General features: G+C 35.7%; 1 protein-coding gene across 1 annotated transcript in view; it reads left to right on the forward strand.

Moving 5' to 3' along the window:
* The window catches only part of CFAP47 (cilia and flagella associated protein 47), a 423,400-nt gene that overhangs the window by 240,529 nt on the left and 166,306 nt on the right, over positions 1-16,565 (forward strand). Inside the window, exons 44-45 of the mRNA XM_074358969.1 lie at positions 592-818; positions 8,232-8,406. Of these exons, the coding sequence (XP_074215070.1) occupies positions 592-818; positions 8,232-8,406 (402 nt within the window). The remainder of the gene's footprint in view (positions 1-591; positions 819-8,231; positions 8,407-16,565) is intronic.

The raw sequence follows: 16,565 nt of genomic DNA on the forward strand, positions 1-16,565 counted from the left end.
AAAAAGGCAATTGTGATTCTTCTTAGAATATTTTTTAGTCTTCAGGTCAGTATTGAAATTTGGCATTTAGAATATTTACTCAGCAAAATCTTCCAGTTTCCAAATAATCTGGAAGTAACTACAGTGTCAAAATTCTGTAGACGGCAGTATAACCTGTACTTCTCCCCTACGTTCTAGTTTACAGTGTAAGGTTATTAGTGAAAGAAAATGGCAGGTCTTGCCAGTCCTTGACAGATGTCTTCCTTTACATTTGTTTCTGCTCCTCCTGCCTTCTCATCTCTGATAGGAATACAGTGGCCACAGAATTTTTTTTAGCAAGGTGATGATGTGTCTCTGAAAGAACCACTTGACTAGAATTCTTTAGTAGAGTATCTTTAATTCCCGAAGACTTACTCTTGAATTACTTAATTAAGACTATAAAAAAGTGAAAAAAAAAAGACTATAAAAAATGTATTTCCTGTTTATTTTCCCCCTGGTTAATGGAGGCCTTGACTGCAGTGTTATATTTCACACCTCCCAAGTCCATTCTGGATAACAGTGTCAAGGGTATAAATTAACCATTGCAGTCACAAATGTTTTTCCTTCCCCTAGTGCCTACTAACAAAGATCCAGTTCTATACCTGAAATCCAAATTCCATCAAATCCTGGTTGTGGACCTTAAATTGCCACTGATAAATGAAGCCAAGGAAAAAGCCTTGACTTTTGCAGCCCAGCAACAGATATCGAAGATAGAGTATGAGAAAAGGTTGATCACCGGCACTCTGGAGAGCAGCAGTATCCGCGTGGCCGTTGCCCTCCTGGGGCTGAGCAAGATTGAGGTGGGTACGGAGGACAGAAGACGTGCTTAAATTAATCTCTCTTTAAAAATAGACAGGGCTCTTACTACTTCATCGTAACATTTTTATGTAGGAAAATGATGAAAGCTGATTTTCCCCAGGGCAGCTCATTTGCTTTTTTTTTCTTTGACCTCATTAAATAATAAATCTGAAACAAAACATTCTACTGGGTAATTTTAGGCATTACAGTATAGTGGTCATTTCACACAAGTTCTCAATTCTAGCTGTACATCTGAATGCCCTGGAGAAGTCATTACCAGTGCCCAGGCCCCACTCCAGAATAATTAAATATCAGTCTCTGGAAGGAGGTGGGTGGGGACATGTTCTAAAAGTTGCCCAGGATATTCTGTTAAGGGTCTAGAGACGATTGTCCCTGGGGTCAGATTACCAGGCTGAGAATCCAGACTTTAACACTGTCCAGCTGTCTGACTGTGGGCTGGTTGCTTAAAAATTCTCAGACTTCAATTTTGCTGTTTTTAATTTGCAGATACTGGTAATCCTTGGAAGCTAAGTGAAATAATTATATAAAATGCTTAGCATAGTAGCTGGTATATGATAAGTGCTCTCTAGACATAAGACGTTGTTATGACCATGACTATTACTGTAGACTCCATTATTACAGCTTGAATTCTATTTTATAGTTGAAATAAGGTACCGTCAGTCTCCACAAAGGTGCCAACATGATTCCTCTGAAACATAAACCTGATCACGTGCTCCTCTGGCTTTTCCAGCTCACATCAGGGTGAAAACCAACATCCTTCCCATGGTCTTACTGACCCTCCTAGTCAGACCCATCCCCTCCCTGATCTCAGTGTCTCCACTGGACCCCGTTCCCTCCTGTCCCTCGCTCAGCACAGGTCTCCTCGCAGTTTTTCAAACACCTGAGGAAGGCCTGCTCCCCATGGCCTGTGCAGGTCCTTTGTTGCTCCTCCCTGGACCGTGAGAGGCTGCATCCCTCAGGAACTTCAGGTCTGCTAAAAATGCTCCCAGTGAGGTTCTGCTTTACCAACTTAGAATTTTTTTAAAAATCCCTTAAACTTCTATGAGCCACTCTCCAAACCCTAAACTCACTTGAATTTCCTCAGGTAGCATTTACTGTCTGAGAGTAGTATATCTGTGTGTTTACTCTTATCTCCAGCAAGGGAATTTGTGAGAAGATGTTTGTTTACTTAACTTTCATATCACCAGTGCCTGGAAAAGTGTGTCCTGAGCCAAAGGAAGTCATTAAATCTTAGTTCACTGAAGAAATGGATGCAAAATGTTTTCATCATTGTTCTTTAAGATTTACCTTCATTTACATATACAACAAAAGATTTGGCATTATAGGGGTGATTTCTTCTTTGATTTGTCAGAATGTTAGAATCAGTACAGTCTAAGCACTGATATCTAACCATTGAGCATATTTTATGTATGACGTGGATTTTTTGAGTTCTCATTAGCTGGAAAATATCCAGGGCCAAGACTCTGAACACCCTCCAGACTAACCCATCCACTTTGGACATTGAAGAAGCCAATGGCTCTCTTCAGCTCATACCAAAATGCTCACTTCTTCTACAGAGCAGTGCATTTGGGAAGGGTTTGGTTCAACTTTCAGCGCACCATTACAATAAAAATGTTCAATAGGGGGCTTTTTCAAACTTTAAGCTCTCTCCTTCTCTCTCTTTTCCTTTAAATTCATTGCCTTCATTCTTACCTCTTGTCAAAACATTTTATTTGTTTGTTTGTTTATTTTAATTTTTTATTGGGGGAGGTGATTAGGTTTACTTATTTATTTCTAGCGGAGGTACTGGAGATTGAACCCAGGACCTTATGTGTGCTAACCATGCGCTCTACCACTTGACCTATACCCTTCCCCCAAAACATTTTATTTAAATGTCCATGAATCTCCTTTCTATTATTTATGTATGCATATAGTTTCTGTCTTTCTCTCTATTCTTTTAGCTTCCTCCCTGGAATCCAGCACACTTTATATTTCTTTGTGCATTTACCAAATTATGTTTTGTAGCGGATTTATTTTTCTCTTTACCTATTTCTCCTATCAGATTGTGAATTTCTAGAAATCTCAAAACTTTTGTGACCTGTTTTTTGTCTCTCCCTCAATGTCTTGTGCGTGAGGAGTACTGTCATTGTTTAATTTGAATTGCACATGTGCCTGAACAAACAAATGGCACCTTAAACCTGTAGTCTTCATTGTATAGGCTGAGGTCAATCCACATTGCCTCATAGCCTGATTTCTCACAGTCAAAATCATCTTTCTGTTGATTTATCCTTATTTCCCTCCCACATTTGCAGGATGGGTATCTGTATGTCTGTGTTATTGAACTCAGATTTGGCTGCTTGCGGCTCAAAAGCCAGTAATTGAGAGGCAAGTGTCAGTAGAAAGGAAAGGTGCTTTAATCAGAAAAGCTAGCAATCTGGGGAGACAGTGAACTCATGTCTAGAGACCAGCTCCAAATATTCTGCTCAGCCATGACAGTTTTTAAAGGGGAAAATGGGGGTGGGGGTGGGGGAAGAATCTGAGTGAATCATCAAGGTGGGAGGCTGGATTCTGCTTCATTCTCCATCTTATGCAGACTGGTTGACTCTTCAGATGTGATCTTGCCCATGTGATCTGACTATAAGATTGCTTACGGGGCTACTGGGAGTAGAGAGCTAGTAATTCTTTAACTGCTTCATTTTTCATTCTTTCTATCTAGGAAAAGAATCAACAGGTTAGACAAGGCATGGTGTGCATTTGGGAGAGCATAAGTCAGAAGTTAGTTTCAATTTCCTAGTGATCTCATTCCTTTAACTAGGTTAAGGTTAGAAGGGGATAGAAATGGGTGAACAGAAAAGGGGCAAAAGAGCTGCTTTCAATTCCCCACTGTCAAACATCACTCCATTTCTATGGAATTAGGAGTGAAGTTCCGTCTTGTGTAACTTCTTCATGCTGACATAGCACACCGTGTTTTCAGAGTGGAAGATGTTAACATGGGTCCATAGCATCTCTTTGCTGACAATTTTAGTTCCCCACTTACATATATGGGCAGAACAAATTACAATTATTTTGATGCCCACAAAGGTATAGATTATTATAAGCAAAAATGTTAATCCTCTTCTCTTAGGGCTAGTTTTTGGAACTGTATTCTGGCCATAGATTCAAGTACTGCTCAATGTGGAGAAGCTTATGTCATGGCTGCATTTTGGTCATCATGCAATTAACTTTTTTCCCTCTGGTGGCAGTTACAGTATCTGTAAATCAACTCAGGAATATGTATCAGGCATTGAGTCTGTCAGTCTGTTGTCCCAATGATTAACTGCTCGGTTTTGTCCTTTGTTGGGGGGGTGGGGAGCTTGCAGAATTCTGAACAGTTCTAGCTCAACTTCTCTGAATTTTTTGGTGGACATAATAATAATTGTTGTTATTATTTATGATTAAATCTTGACTTCTTTCAAATTTAAATGTTTAAAGTAGTCTCTAAATTTAAAAATTGAGTTTTCACCCAGAAATTACTGTTTTCTTTGAATTCTGTGAATATCATGCATTTTTTTGTTTCAGCGAGAAATCTCCAAATGCATAAAATAACTGGAGAAAAGTTGAATGTGCCAGTTTAAGAAAATGAGAATGTGTAGCACCTTATTTTGTTTCTCTCCATGTAGTTACAGAGGTTTGTTTTCAAGTGCAGTTATCAGTGCACTCTTGAAATATAGTAATGCTAATATTTTTACAGCAGAACAGTAAACAAGATTAATTTTAAAAACATCCCCTACTTGCATAATATTTTACTTTTTTTTTCCCTCAAATGCTTTTCTGTGCACTTTTCAAATTATTTCAGTGACCCCATGGAAAAAGGTAGAGATGATAGGATTACACTTACAACACAAAACTGGAATGGCCAAGGCATAAAAAGACCTAAGTTGCCCTCACTGACAGGGCAGAGATCACAGCCTAGATCAGGGTAGAGACATTATTGTATTTTCAAGCTAGAAAATAAATAAAGCTGGACGCTCAGAGACACGTATTACAACCTCTTACTTTTAGAGACCTGTAAACACCCCAGAGTAGTAAGATAGTAGCACAAGGTGACACAGATTTGTGACAGATTAGAAATGGGCTTAGGTTTTTCCCTCCCAGTCCATTATTCTTTTCCTTCCCTGCATAGCCTGTAGATCATACGTTCATTTCTTAGTTTACTACCATGAAATTGTATAAGGGAATAAGTGAAAGTCTAGAATTCTCTGTTATAGCATAAAATAACTTGTAACAAAATCTAAAATCATTTTGAAATAAATCTGTTTAGAACTAAATCTAATTGAATAAACGTAATCACTTTTCTACCAAAGAAAAGTGACATGTATGACTAATTTTTTATTCTACAATGATGTACAGTTGGAATTTTTGGAATATTTATAAGGTAGTAGCATTATGATGTATCTACTTAATGTACCCAGAGAGACAGGATCTTTTGTCAGGAGCGTGAATTTCTGGTACTTCACTACTTAGCACTCATGTATTGAAACCATATCCTCCTGGCCATTAATAAACTAACTCTAATGATACACTCAGTGGTACTGGAAGGATGCAGAGCTTGCAAGGGTATTTTCTTATGTTTTCTATTAACTTCCTCAAGTTTATGGTTTAAAAGCCACGTAGTGTGTTCTCTGGGATAAATGGCAAGGAAACTCATTGAAATTTTGAAATTTGTCATTTTAAAAAAGGAAATCTAAGAGATTCTCCTGGTGAGGATTTAGAAGAATAAAGAAAAGGTTTTTGTATAATTTAAGTGCACTCCAGATCACATAGTGAGTAGTTGTCCGTAGTGTTAATGATAAGCAAAGCTGGACCCTAGTTATAAAGCAAGGATAGACTTTATTCAGCAACTGTTGCAACAGGGAGTAGGATCCAGCATGAACTAAGCTGTTTGTAACAGAAATAACTGGGAGTTTTAAAGGGACAATGAGCAGTGTCTGGGAAGTATAAATTTACAGGAAGCAGGAGGGAGTTGACGGAAGTGACCTGGACTTGTTAATTGATGCTTATCAAGAGGAATAAACTTCTGGAATCTTTATGACAGGAGGTGGGTAGTGATGCAAGTTAGAACTAAGTACCCACCTGCCTGGGATCATTCTCTCCATGAATTTTTGCATTTCAAAGAGAGGGCTCTGGGGTCCTTGAGAATACATCTCCAGTGGTAGATTTACATCCCAGAAGGGGAGAGAAAGGATTTATAATGGCAAGCTTTCTAAAGTAACTGCTCTAGGAGGGGTTCAGAAGCCTATCTGCCTATCCCCAGATTTTAGCTGGAACAGTTAATTATCCTGGTAGCATTGAACTTTCCCAGGTAGGCACTTTAAGGGTGTCGACTGAAATAAAATCTTGTGTGCAACGTGAGAGTTGTGAGTTTAGTTTTATTTGGGGCAAAATGAGGACTATAGCTGGGAGACAGCATTTCAGGTAGCTCTGAGGACCTGCTCTGAAGAGGTAAAGGGAAAGTCAGGATATATGTGATTTTGGTGAAGTGGGAGTACATGCAATCAAGCACACATTTTTTTATTTGCAGAAGGTCGCTGGTAGTCTTGTGAAGGTTACTGCTGGTCAAAGAGCAGATGTCACTGTTAATGATTTTAGTGCCTTTCTAGATCTAGATATGAGGAGATGCCCTCATATCTAGAATTTGGGCTCATAAAATCTTCTCCCGAAAATATCTGACTATCTGAAGGCCTATTCCACCAGTTTTCCCAGAGCATGGAGTTCCTCGTTCCTGATCCCCCACCTCAAACTCCTTTCTGGGAGTTTGAAGGTCAGCAGCTGCAGCAGATCATAATTTAGTCCCTTGTAGAGGTAGATGGCAAGTGCCAGTGTGAGTCAATCCTTTAGAAGCAGATGCCAGGTGCCAATTTTTAGTTGGAAAAGGGGACCTGAGTCATATGGGGATATGGCCTTGAGCTGTTAGAAACTATGTTAGTGCTGGTTCAAGTCTCTTAGTGTGTATGGATGAAGGAAATAGATGGACAAAATCCTTTCTGCTGAGAATGCATTTTTTATAGGCTAACATTGAGGCCTAGTCGAGAAGAGAGCTTGGAGGAACCTGACTAGAGTTTGATCAAGAGAAGAGAGTCTGTCAGTACGTAGTATTTTGAATGACTTGCAGATACAGAAGGCAGATGATACACATTTGGGTAGAGAACTAGTTGCTGATATAAATAGATAATATGTTCATAATGACTAGAAAAATAAACCAAAACAATGATAAGTGTGAGTGAACTGATTTCTATTTCTGTGTTTACATGATTTTAATTGCCAAAATAAAGTAGGGAGAAAATGTGACTCTGTGAGAAAAAAATCCTTGTGGATTTTACAGATAATGAACCCAGTGAATGAGATAATTGCCAGGGGAACTAAAGTTTATTTTTGCTGTGTAATGATATCATGATTGCAGTCATGCTGATGATGATGATGTGGACAACAGTGGGGATGACCACGATGGCCAACATTTATTGAATAATTAAAATGTGCTCCAAGAATCTGGCATTTGTTAACACTTTAAATACTCCCACCAGGGCTAGGCAGTGTGAACTACTATTGCCTGTATCTTAGAAATGAAGACTTTCCGGCTTTGGTTAATCACCTGGCCAAGCTGACTTAGAGTTGGGGTACAAGTGCAGACAGTCTAGCTTCGAGAAGTCTTGGTCTAACCATTACGCTGTACTACGGTGTTTAGCAGTAAAACGTCCTGATAAAAATAAGTGATTGCATACCTCTGTGCTTTGCATTGCTTAGCTCACTCTTAGGGAGCTGGGTTTATCTTCAGTGTCCTATTTTAAGAAGGACGGTATTGAACTAGATTGTGTCCAGAGGAGCGTATGTATGGGGTTAAGTTATAACTCACATTATATAAGTCACGGTTGAATGGGCTGAAAATTCAAACCTATTTGAAAGGGTTGTTTGGAGGTTGGTGGAGGGGCAGGACCTGGTCTTATATGTACATAAATATTTTTTCTCCAAATTGTCATTAGCAAAAGGGAGGGGACTAACTGTACTATTAATAAGAATAAGCTGATGCATAGATATTAAGGAACACAAGGTTCAACTCACGGAGGGAAGTACTTCCTCTGTGCTGTTCACCAGTGGAATGATTTCTTCCTAAGACAGTGAATTCCTCAACACTGAAAGGATTCAAGCATGGGATATTGAGCATCTCTTAGTAAAGGATGACTCCCTTGAGTCTATGAAACATGTTAGTGTTGCCTTCCACCAAATAAATAATAGTATGTCTAAAGAAATTAACAGATTACAATCTCTTGAGGGATTTTTTTTCCCAAATATGGAGTCTAAATACTTAACGCTATCTTTTGTGTTTTGGAGATAAAGAGTAAGAGAATTACATTCCAATTTTACTCTCTGTTTATTTACAGACTTGTACACTCTTTAATATTTCAAAGTTGAAGAAGCCAAATTCCATTTCATACAATACAGAACTAAGCCTTCCACAACATTTTAATTTCCCCAACACAGTCTGCATTCCTCAGGTTCCGGGAACTCAAGTTAAATTGACTCAATCTCAAGGAATTAACTCTGCAAATAAAACAGGTAATCAGTAACGTGGAGACTGCAATATCTAGCACTGGCTCAGGTACTGTGAAATACTAAAATGCGAAGAAGAGATTATTTCAACTAATAGGATATTCCTAATATAATTGAAGAAATAGTTCAGCTATATAAATACCAATTGTTGACTGATATTTTACTTTATAAATAACCAATATGCATCATAGTCATTTAAATTATTTACTGAATTTGGGTGCCAAATACTGATACTGAAGTTTGCCAACCTGTCCTTGTTAAAGAGTGGTTATCTGATTAAGACAATAAATGCACTTTGAGAAATGTGAGCTCTTGCTTTTATAGTGAACTTGGTTACAGAAGTTGCCCTGAAGTTGAGTCTGAGGCTGCCTCTAAAGGATGGGAGGGATTTTGACAACAGGAGATACCAGAGAACAGTGCTATTTACGAGTAATTTATCTTTCATCTGGACAAGGGCCTTTTTCAGTTGGATACCTAGTTTTGGTTTCTTTTATTCTGTATATTTGTGATCAGGCAGGACTAAGCCAGATTTAACAGAATGTTAATACATTTACATTATTAATTATAAGTGATAAGATATAAACTATATGACTAAATAATTTAAAGTACTCAAAATTAATTTATACTTTTTCTTGCACTTCTTTTCAAAGCAGTGGATCATAATAGGAATATAATTTCTTTACTAGGACTTTTCATTTGTTATTTTACTATGGCTTTGTGTTAACTATAAAATATTTCTAAATCTGAGATGGTGATTGCAAATGATAAGGTACAGGGTAGTCTGTTCACTTTGCCTTCCTAGGAGATCTGAGAGCCCAGATTCAAATGCCAGGTGACTAAGCAGGTAACAAGGATTTATGAATTGAGTCTAATCTACAGAAATAGGGATGCTGGAGCCTATGGCGAACTGAAGAGTAAATGCCCTGTCTGCACATTCAAATTACAGAAAATAAAAATAAAATCTTGAGCTGGACAAGCAAGTGTGAGGGCACTTTTGACCAGCTGACAGCTTGAAACCTCTCATGTTAAGTTTTTGTCTTTTTTTTAATCTTTATTACCTCCAGCTTTTCAATGGGCTGTTGAATTTTTAAATAAAGAATTTATTTTCAAAACTTTTTAATCCCTTTTGAGATAACTGGGTAAAGCTGTGTGCATTATAAACCCAGCTAGGATTGTCAGTCCAGGCTATTCATTTATTCAGCCATTTATTCATCAACACTACTGAGCATTAATTCCTTTGGGCAAAATCATGAAGATTTCCATATTCATCCCTTTGAAAGACTAACAGATAAGTAGCTCTCGTAACACAGTGGGTAAGTGTTGACAGAGAGGCACTTATAGGTGTGTTTACAAATAGAACTAACATTAATACAGTTGATTAAAGAGGATAATTCAAATACTGAAGAATTTTCAGTCTAAGAAAACATAAATAAGGATACATAGCATAGATTTGACATGAAACTCACAGTATAGGCTTACGAATGAAGACTATGGTATATTAAGATGCTGTTTAATTATATATGTGTGAAGTAGTTTACATTTAAAAGTCTTTCACTCAGTATTTTTCTAAGACTATTATTTGTCCTTCACCTCACTGTTAACTATCCATTTCAGTAAGAAGATTATTGTGAAAATTAAGAAAAAATAGAACTGCGAACAATTTTAAAGGATTATGCATAGAACTTTTACAGTATAATTGGCCAATCATGATTCATGTCTAACTTAATTTTCTGTGCAGTTGAGTTTATAGAGGAAGCTTTCAGCCCAAGTTTCTGTTTTCATTTCCTTCAGTATACATTTAAATAAAGTAAGTTTACAAAAACAGAATATTCCAAATTGAGATAGTAGCTGGTCAAATAAAATACGTATCCTTAACAATGTACATTCGGTTGTGAAGCAGTAGACTTGATTCATAAAAGGAAAAGAATGTCAGCATTTTAACTTTAGTAAATAACATTGTATTAGAATTTGAGATAAAGAATATTAGAGTTAAAGGTTTAAAAAACTTAATTTTATGGCATAAACCAATTTCAATAGAACATACCAGCAAAGTCCTACCAATAAATATGGTAATAAAGAAATACATCTTGTTTTTACGGGAGGGTTGGAAAAGGAAAAAATGGCAAGTGTTTATGTGGAGAAGTAGAGATAGCCCAGTGTTCCTGCTAATTTCAGGAAAGGAGCGGAAATAAGATCATATAATCTCTCAAAATTCTAAACTCATTAAAAGAAACTAGTTTTGACGTCTTCTGCCCTTTCATATTAATGTTGCCTAGCAATCTTTACCTTTTTGAAATTCTTAATGAAAATCCCACATTTCTGATTAACAATAGCTGTTGCCAAAATTATTAAAAAATAATTTACTTACATCCATATTTATTTCAGCTCCATCACTTAGAAAAAATATTTTTTCCATTCTACCATTTAACATTGTGATGCTTTCACTGGAAGGAAATGAAGCTATAAAGAAAGTTCATGTGCCCATAATAGATGCATCAAACTCTGTCCAACAGATGTACATATATAACAATTTCCCATGCAAAAGAAACATCACTTGTCTCACTTCCCAGATCTCAGAGATCCTCTGACTCCTTTATGATATTGGACTGGGGTAGGTCTAATATTTATTGAGCACTAACAGTACACAAAGCACTGTGATGGTTGGCTTGTATACTTTTTCTCTTTTAATCCTCCTGATAGATATTTTTGCCTCACATTGTTATCCATCTTATCAGACATCCTCTTCACTCCAGTCTTTTCCCCATATCCACCCTCCTCTGGGCAAATGACTGCACCTTTTCTCTCTTGGAAGAAAAGGGGCAACATGAACACATATTCTTCCTTAAACCCTCCTATCACCTTCATACTAGTCTCTGAATAGTAGGAATCTACTCTATCAACTTTGCTATATGTATCTTTTATTTTATCTCAGAACCTGTTCTTGGGCTCTTCTCCATATTTATCACAGCTCCGTCTTCTGTGAGAGTAGTCCCTTCACTTTCAGCTCCCAAGCGTTCTCACATTTCAAAAGCGAAAGAAATTCATGCCTTTCCCTTGGCAAACATACTTCTCAGTAGGGGGATCTACATTTGCAGTTTTTGTTCTTGCATGACTAGTTCTTAGCTTCTCCAATCTAGCTTGTGCTACTGCTGTAGCAATGCAGTTAGTTGCTTTCAGTGGACCATTCTCTGTCTACATGTTACTGGATCTCTGTAGCATTCAACCTGAATGGTTAAGAATCTACTCTTAGAATTGTAGACATTTGAGGTAAGGCTTTATCCTTGTTCCCTGCATTTCTTCTCCATCCCCTTGGCAAAATTTCTTAGTCTCTTTGTGAGTTCTGTTTATTCCATCCATATGGAAATCTTCAAGGCTCTTCTTACCCTACTGGGGCTATTATTCCTTTTTATGCATCCCCTAGGGGACTTTGTACACTCCCATAAATTACAGTGGCCATTAACATCACCAGTATTTATTCCTGCCCTTTTCCTTCTTTTTTCAACTTACATGTTCAGAGGCAAACTAGACATGCCCACCTAGATATATATGCATACAGATGTATAAATAGGTAGGTAGGTAGGTAAATATAGAGATATATCCCTCAAATTCAAAATGAATGCACTGTAATTCTCCATTTATTTGTTTCTCGTTACATAATCTTTATCATTTCATATGGTAGGACTTGACCTATCTCTTATCCTAAAAATCTGGGCATACTACTTGAAATTTCCTTCTTTTGAGCCCATACCTGAAATTCATCTTGTAGACCTAAAATTTTCTGTCATTTATTTCCTTTCCTTTTTCTGTACTGCCACTGTTATAATTCAGGTGTTCATCAGCTCTTCACTAATGGAGAAAATAATTGCACCTGTCTCTTCTCTCGTAGATGCAAATTTAATGAGATAACGCTTGTTAAGAATTTAAATGCTATATGGTATACCTAATACATATTGGCTATTAATAATATTCTAATCTCATCACCATTAAAGCACTTCATCTCTAGGCACAAGAATTATTAAATCTGGCCATGAAATATTCCTGAAACATTTAGTGATTTCAGGTGCAGATTCACAGTAATACTAAAGGAGCATAAACTTTCTGATTCTTCACTTTTTTGACCCCCTTTTCTGGTCCCTACACCTACTGTTATAGTTGTAGTTTTACATTCTTTTCTCTTGAAGAATGATCCCTAAATTGTGAAAGCCTCAGACTGCATAAAACCTGCACTTTCACCTGGTTGTAGATACTGATTTAAAATCTCATCTACTTGTGGTTCTGAGGATGTTGAAATTTATGAACAGGAAGAGTATGTTGTTACAGACCTCAATAGTCATAGGTAGGCAGGAAAACTCTAGTGGATCCAGCAGCACTTATCTAAGTCACCTCCCCAGTGTGGAAGTTCCTCTATGTTCTATGCCACCCGTGAAGACTATGTGTAAGGACATTTAAACAAAAAGCCCTGGGTTGGTTTTGCTGATCCGCTTACACAGAGCTCAAAACCCTCATTCTTAAAAATTATCACTTCAGTTTCTAGCATCTTTTATTGACCCAATTTCTCTCCCAAGGGATACCTGACAGACATACTGGGAATGCATATTGTAGGAACACTATTTTCCTTCTCTCCCTCCTTCCACCTAATTCTGACTTTCCTGATTTGGTAATATTTACTAATAATTAGCAGTCAAATAGGTGACAAATATCCACTAAATCCTTCCATGACAACTGTTTAATGCAAAGTGATCATAAACATATAGTAAATATTTATTAGTAATAGCTAACACTCTAGGTAAGTTTTGGTAGGTTTACCCATTTTACAAAGATTAAATACATTGCTGTAATACCTAAATTATTCTTCAGTATGAAAAAGACTGTAAGATTATTGTAATAAAAATGAAACTAAATTCCTACTTAAAGTTTATTAAATATTCTTTGAAAAATAAACTCTACATCTCTGCATTCTATCAAATAACCACAAAGGTATTTCAAATAGAATAAAAAAGTAAACTTCATTTAACAGAGTATCATTTTAAATATTAGTTTTAGTGATTAAACTGAGTTTAATTGAAACAATCTGCTATATTGTCAGCACTGCCAGTGGTCACCTAATGTTAAAAGTGTACTTTAATGTTTCTCAGAATACCTTGAGTTAAGCTTGTATTTTTATTATATTTATATATTTGGTTTTGGCAAAACCAGTTTTCAAATTTGTAAAGACTTTTGGAAATAAAATTTCTTTAATTCACTTAGGAATATAATTCAAATCCTATGCATTTTTCACATAGGATCACCACAATTGTAAGCCATCAAGTTCCATTAGTCTATGAAAGAATAGGATTATGTTTTGGAAGGAAATTAGTAATCCATATAATACATTGAAATATCTCAGGAAAAGCAAGGGACACACAGCTCTGTTGTTGATCTTTAAATTTATTTTTAACTACAAATATAATAGGTTCTGTTATAATCTAGTTACTTGGAAGACTTCAAAGTATAGTCATAATAAGGTAATACCTGTCATTTGAATTTACATCAAGTGAAAAATATATAAACTCATTCTCAAAACTCTATTCTTCTATTTATTTAGGTATTTTATCTCTAACAGCTTTATTGAGGTTTCATTCACATACCATGCAGTTTACCAATTTAAAGTATATAATTCAGTGGCTTTTAGTATATTCATTGATATGTGTAACCATAACCTCACAAAGAAACCCAGGACCCTTTAGCTGTCAACCTTTCATCATTTACACCTCCCTCCAGCCCTAAGCAATCATTTGCTTTTTCTGTATATAGATTTATCATTCTAGAGATTTCATATAAAAAGAATCATAGAATATGAGGTATTTTGTGACTGGCTTCTTTCACTTAGCATAATGTTTCTGTACTTCATCAGTGTTTTGTCATGTGTCAGTACTTCATCCCTTTTAATGACCAAATAATATTTTGTTTATCCATTCCTCATTTGATGGACATTTGAGTTGTTTCTACCTTTTGGCTACCATGAATAATGTTGCTGTAAACATGAGTGTACAAGTTTTTGTGTGCATGCATTTTCATTTCTGTTGAGTATTATACATATATATACATACACACACACACACTCATAGCTGGGAGTAGAATTGTTGGATCATACTATAACTCTATGTTTAAATATTTGAAGAGCTGCCAGACTATTTTCAAACTGGCTGTACCATTTTACATTCTACCAGTAGTGTATGAGGGTTCAAATATCTCTGCATCAACATTAACACTTGCTATCATCTGACTTTTTTATTATAACCATCCTGATGGGTGAAAATGATACCTCATGTTTTTTTTTTAATATAAATTATTGGTATTTTTCTGTATATGTATTTTTATTGAAGCATAGTCAGTTTACAATGTTGTGCCATCTCATGTGGTTTTGATTTGCATTTTCCTGGTGTCTAGTGATGAGCATCTTTCCATGTGTTTATTAGCCACTTGTATATATCTTATTTGTATAAATGTCTGGTCATATGCTTTGCCCATCTTTTAAATTGGATTGCCTTTTTATTATTATGTTGCAGGCATTCTGTATATTCTAAACACAGTAACTTATCAGATATATGATTTGCAAATATTTTGTCCCATTGTATTGGTTGTCTTTTCATTCTCTTGATAGTGTTCTCTGAAGCACAAAGTTTTTAATTTTGATGAAATCCAGTTTATCCATTTTAGTTGTTCTTATATGCTTTTGCTTTTCATATCATATCTAAGAATCCTTTGCCAAATTCAAGGTCATGAAGCTGTAACCCTCTATTTTCTTCTAAGAATTTTATAGTTTTAATTCTTGATTTAGTTCTTTGATCCATTTTGAGTTAATATTTGTATATTGTTTGAGATAAGGATCTAACTTCATTCTTTTTCATGTGGCTGTCCAGTGGGCTTGTCACCATTTGTTGAAAACATTGTTCTTTTGGCATTAAATGATCTTGGCACCCTTGTTGAATATCAGTTGACCATAGTTACATTGTTTATTCCTGAATTTTCTGTTTTATCCTGTTGATCTGTAGGTCTATCCTTATGCCAGTACCACACTTTTCTTATTCCTATTGCTTTGTAGTAAGTTTTGAAATCAGAAACTATGAGTCCTGCTGCTTTGTTCCTTTTAAACCATATTGTTTTGGCTGTTCTGGGATCCTCACAATTCCATATGAGTTTTAGAATCAGCTTGTCAGTTTCTACAAACAAGCCATCTGGCATTCTGATAGGTATTGCATTGAATCTATTGATCAATTTGGGGAAGATTGTTATCTTAACAATATTAAGTCTTCTGATCCATGACCATGCAGTATTTTTCCATTTGCTTAGCTATTCCTTAGGGGTTTTTTTTTTTTTTTTGGTAGTTTTAAGAGTGTAAAAAAAAAACTTTGTACTTCTTCTGTTAAATATATTCCTAAATATTTTATTCTTTTTGATGGTATTATAAATGGAGTTGTTTCCCTAATTTCATTTTTAGATTATTCATTACAAATATATAGTAATACAGTTGTTTTTTATGTGTTGAAATTATATCATGTGACCTTGCTGAACTGTTTTTTTAATTCTGATGTATTTTACTGGATTCCTTAGGATTTTTCTACATATAAGATAATGTCATATGTATAGATAAATGGTCTTATATCTTCCTTTCTGAAATGAATTCTCTTTATTTCTTTTCCTTGCCTGATTGATTTGGTTAATACCTCCGGTACGTTAAATATAAGTGATAAGTGGGGATATCCTTGTCTTCTTCCTGAATTTAGAGGAGAAGAATCCAGTCTTTAGAGTATGGTGATAGCTGTAGGGTTTTTGTAGATGCCATTTATGAGATTGAGGAAGTTCCCATCTATTTCTAGTTTATGTCATTTATGCTAGTTTTTGACACACAATTGTTTATAGCATTTTCTTACATTCTGTTTTATTTATATAAAGCAGAAGTAATGCCCCCACTATCATTTCTTTTTTTTTTTTTTTTCTTTTTCATTATATTAAATATGATCAAAAAATAGTGCATAATGCTGTCAGGCAATTAGATCTTTGCTTAAGAAAAACCAGATTTGTGACTAAAAGGAAACATTTTCTTGGAACCTTTCATTGTTACAGCTTAAATTTCCTTTTTAAAAAATAACTTTCCATAAGTTAAAGTTAGCATATGTACAAAT

This window comes from Camelus bactrianus, chromosome X (assembly GCF_048773025.1).
Source record: "Camelus bactrianus isolate YW-2024 breed Bactrian camel chromosome X, ASM4877302v1, whole genome shotgun sequence".
Taxonomy (NCBI): domain Eukaryota; kingdom Metazoa; phylum Chordata; class Mammalia; order Artiodactyla; family Camelidae; genus Camelus; species Camelus bactrianus.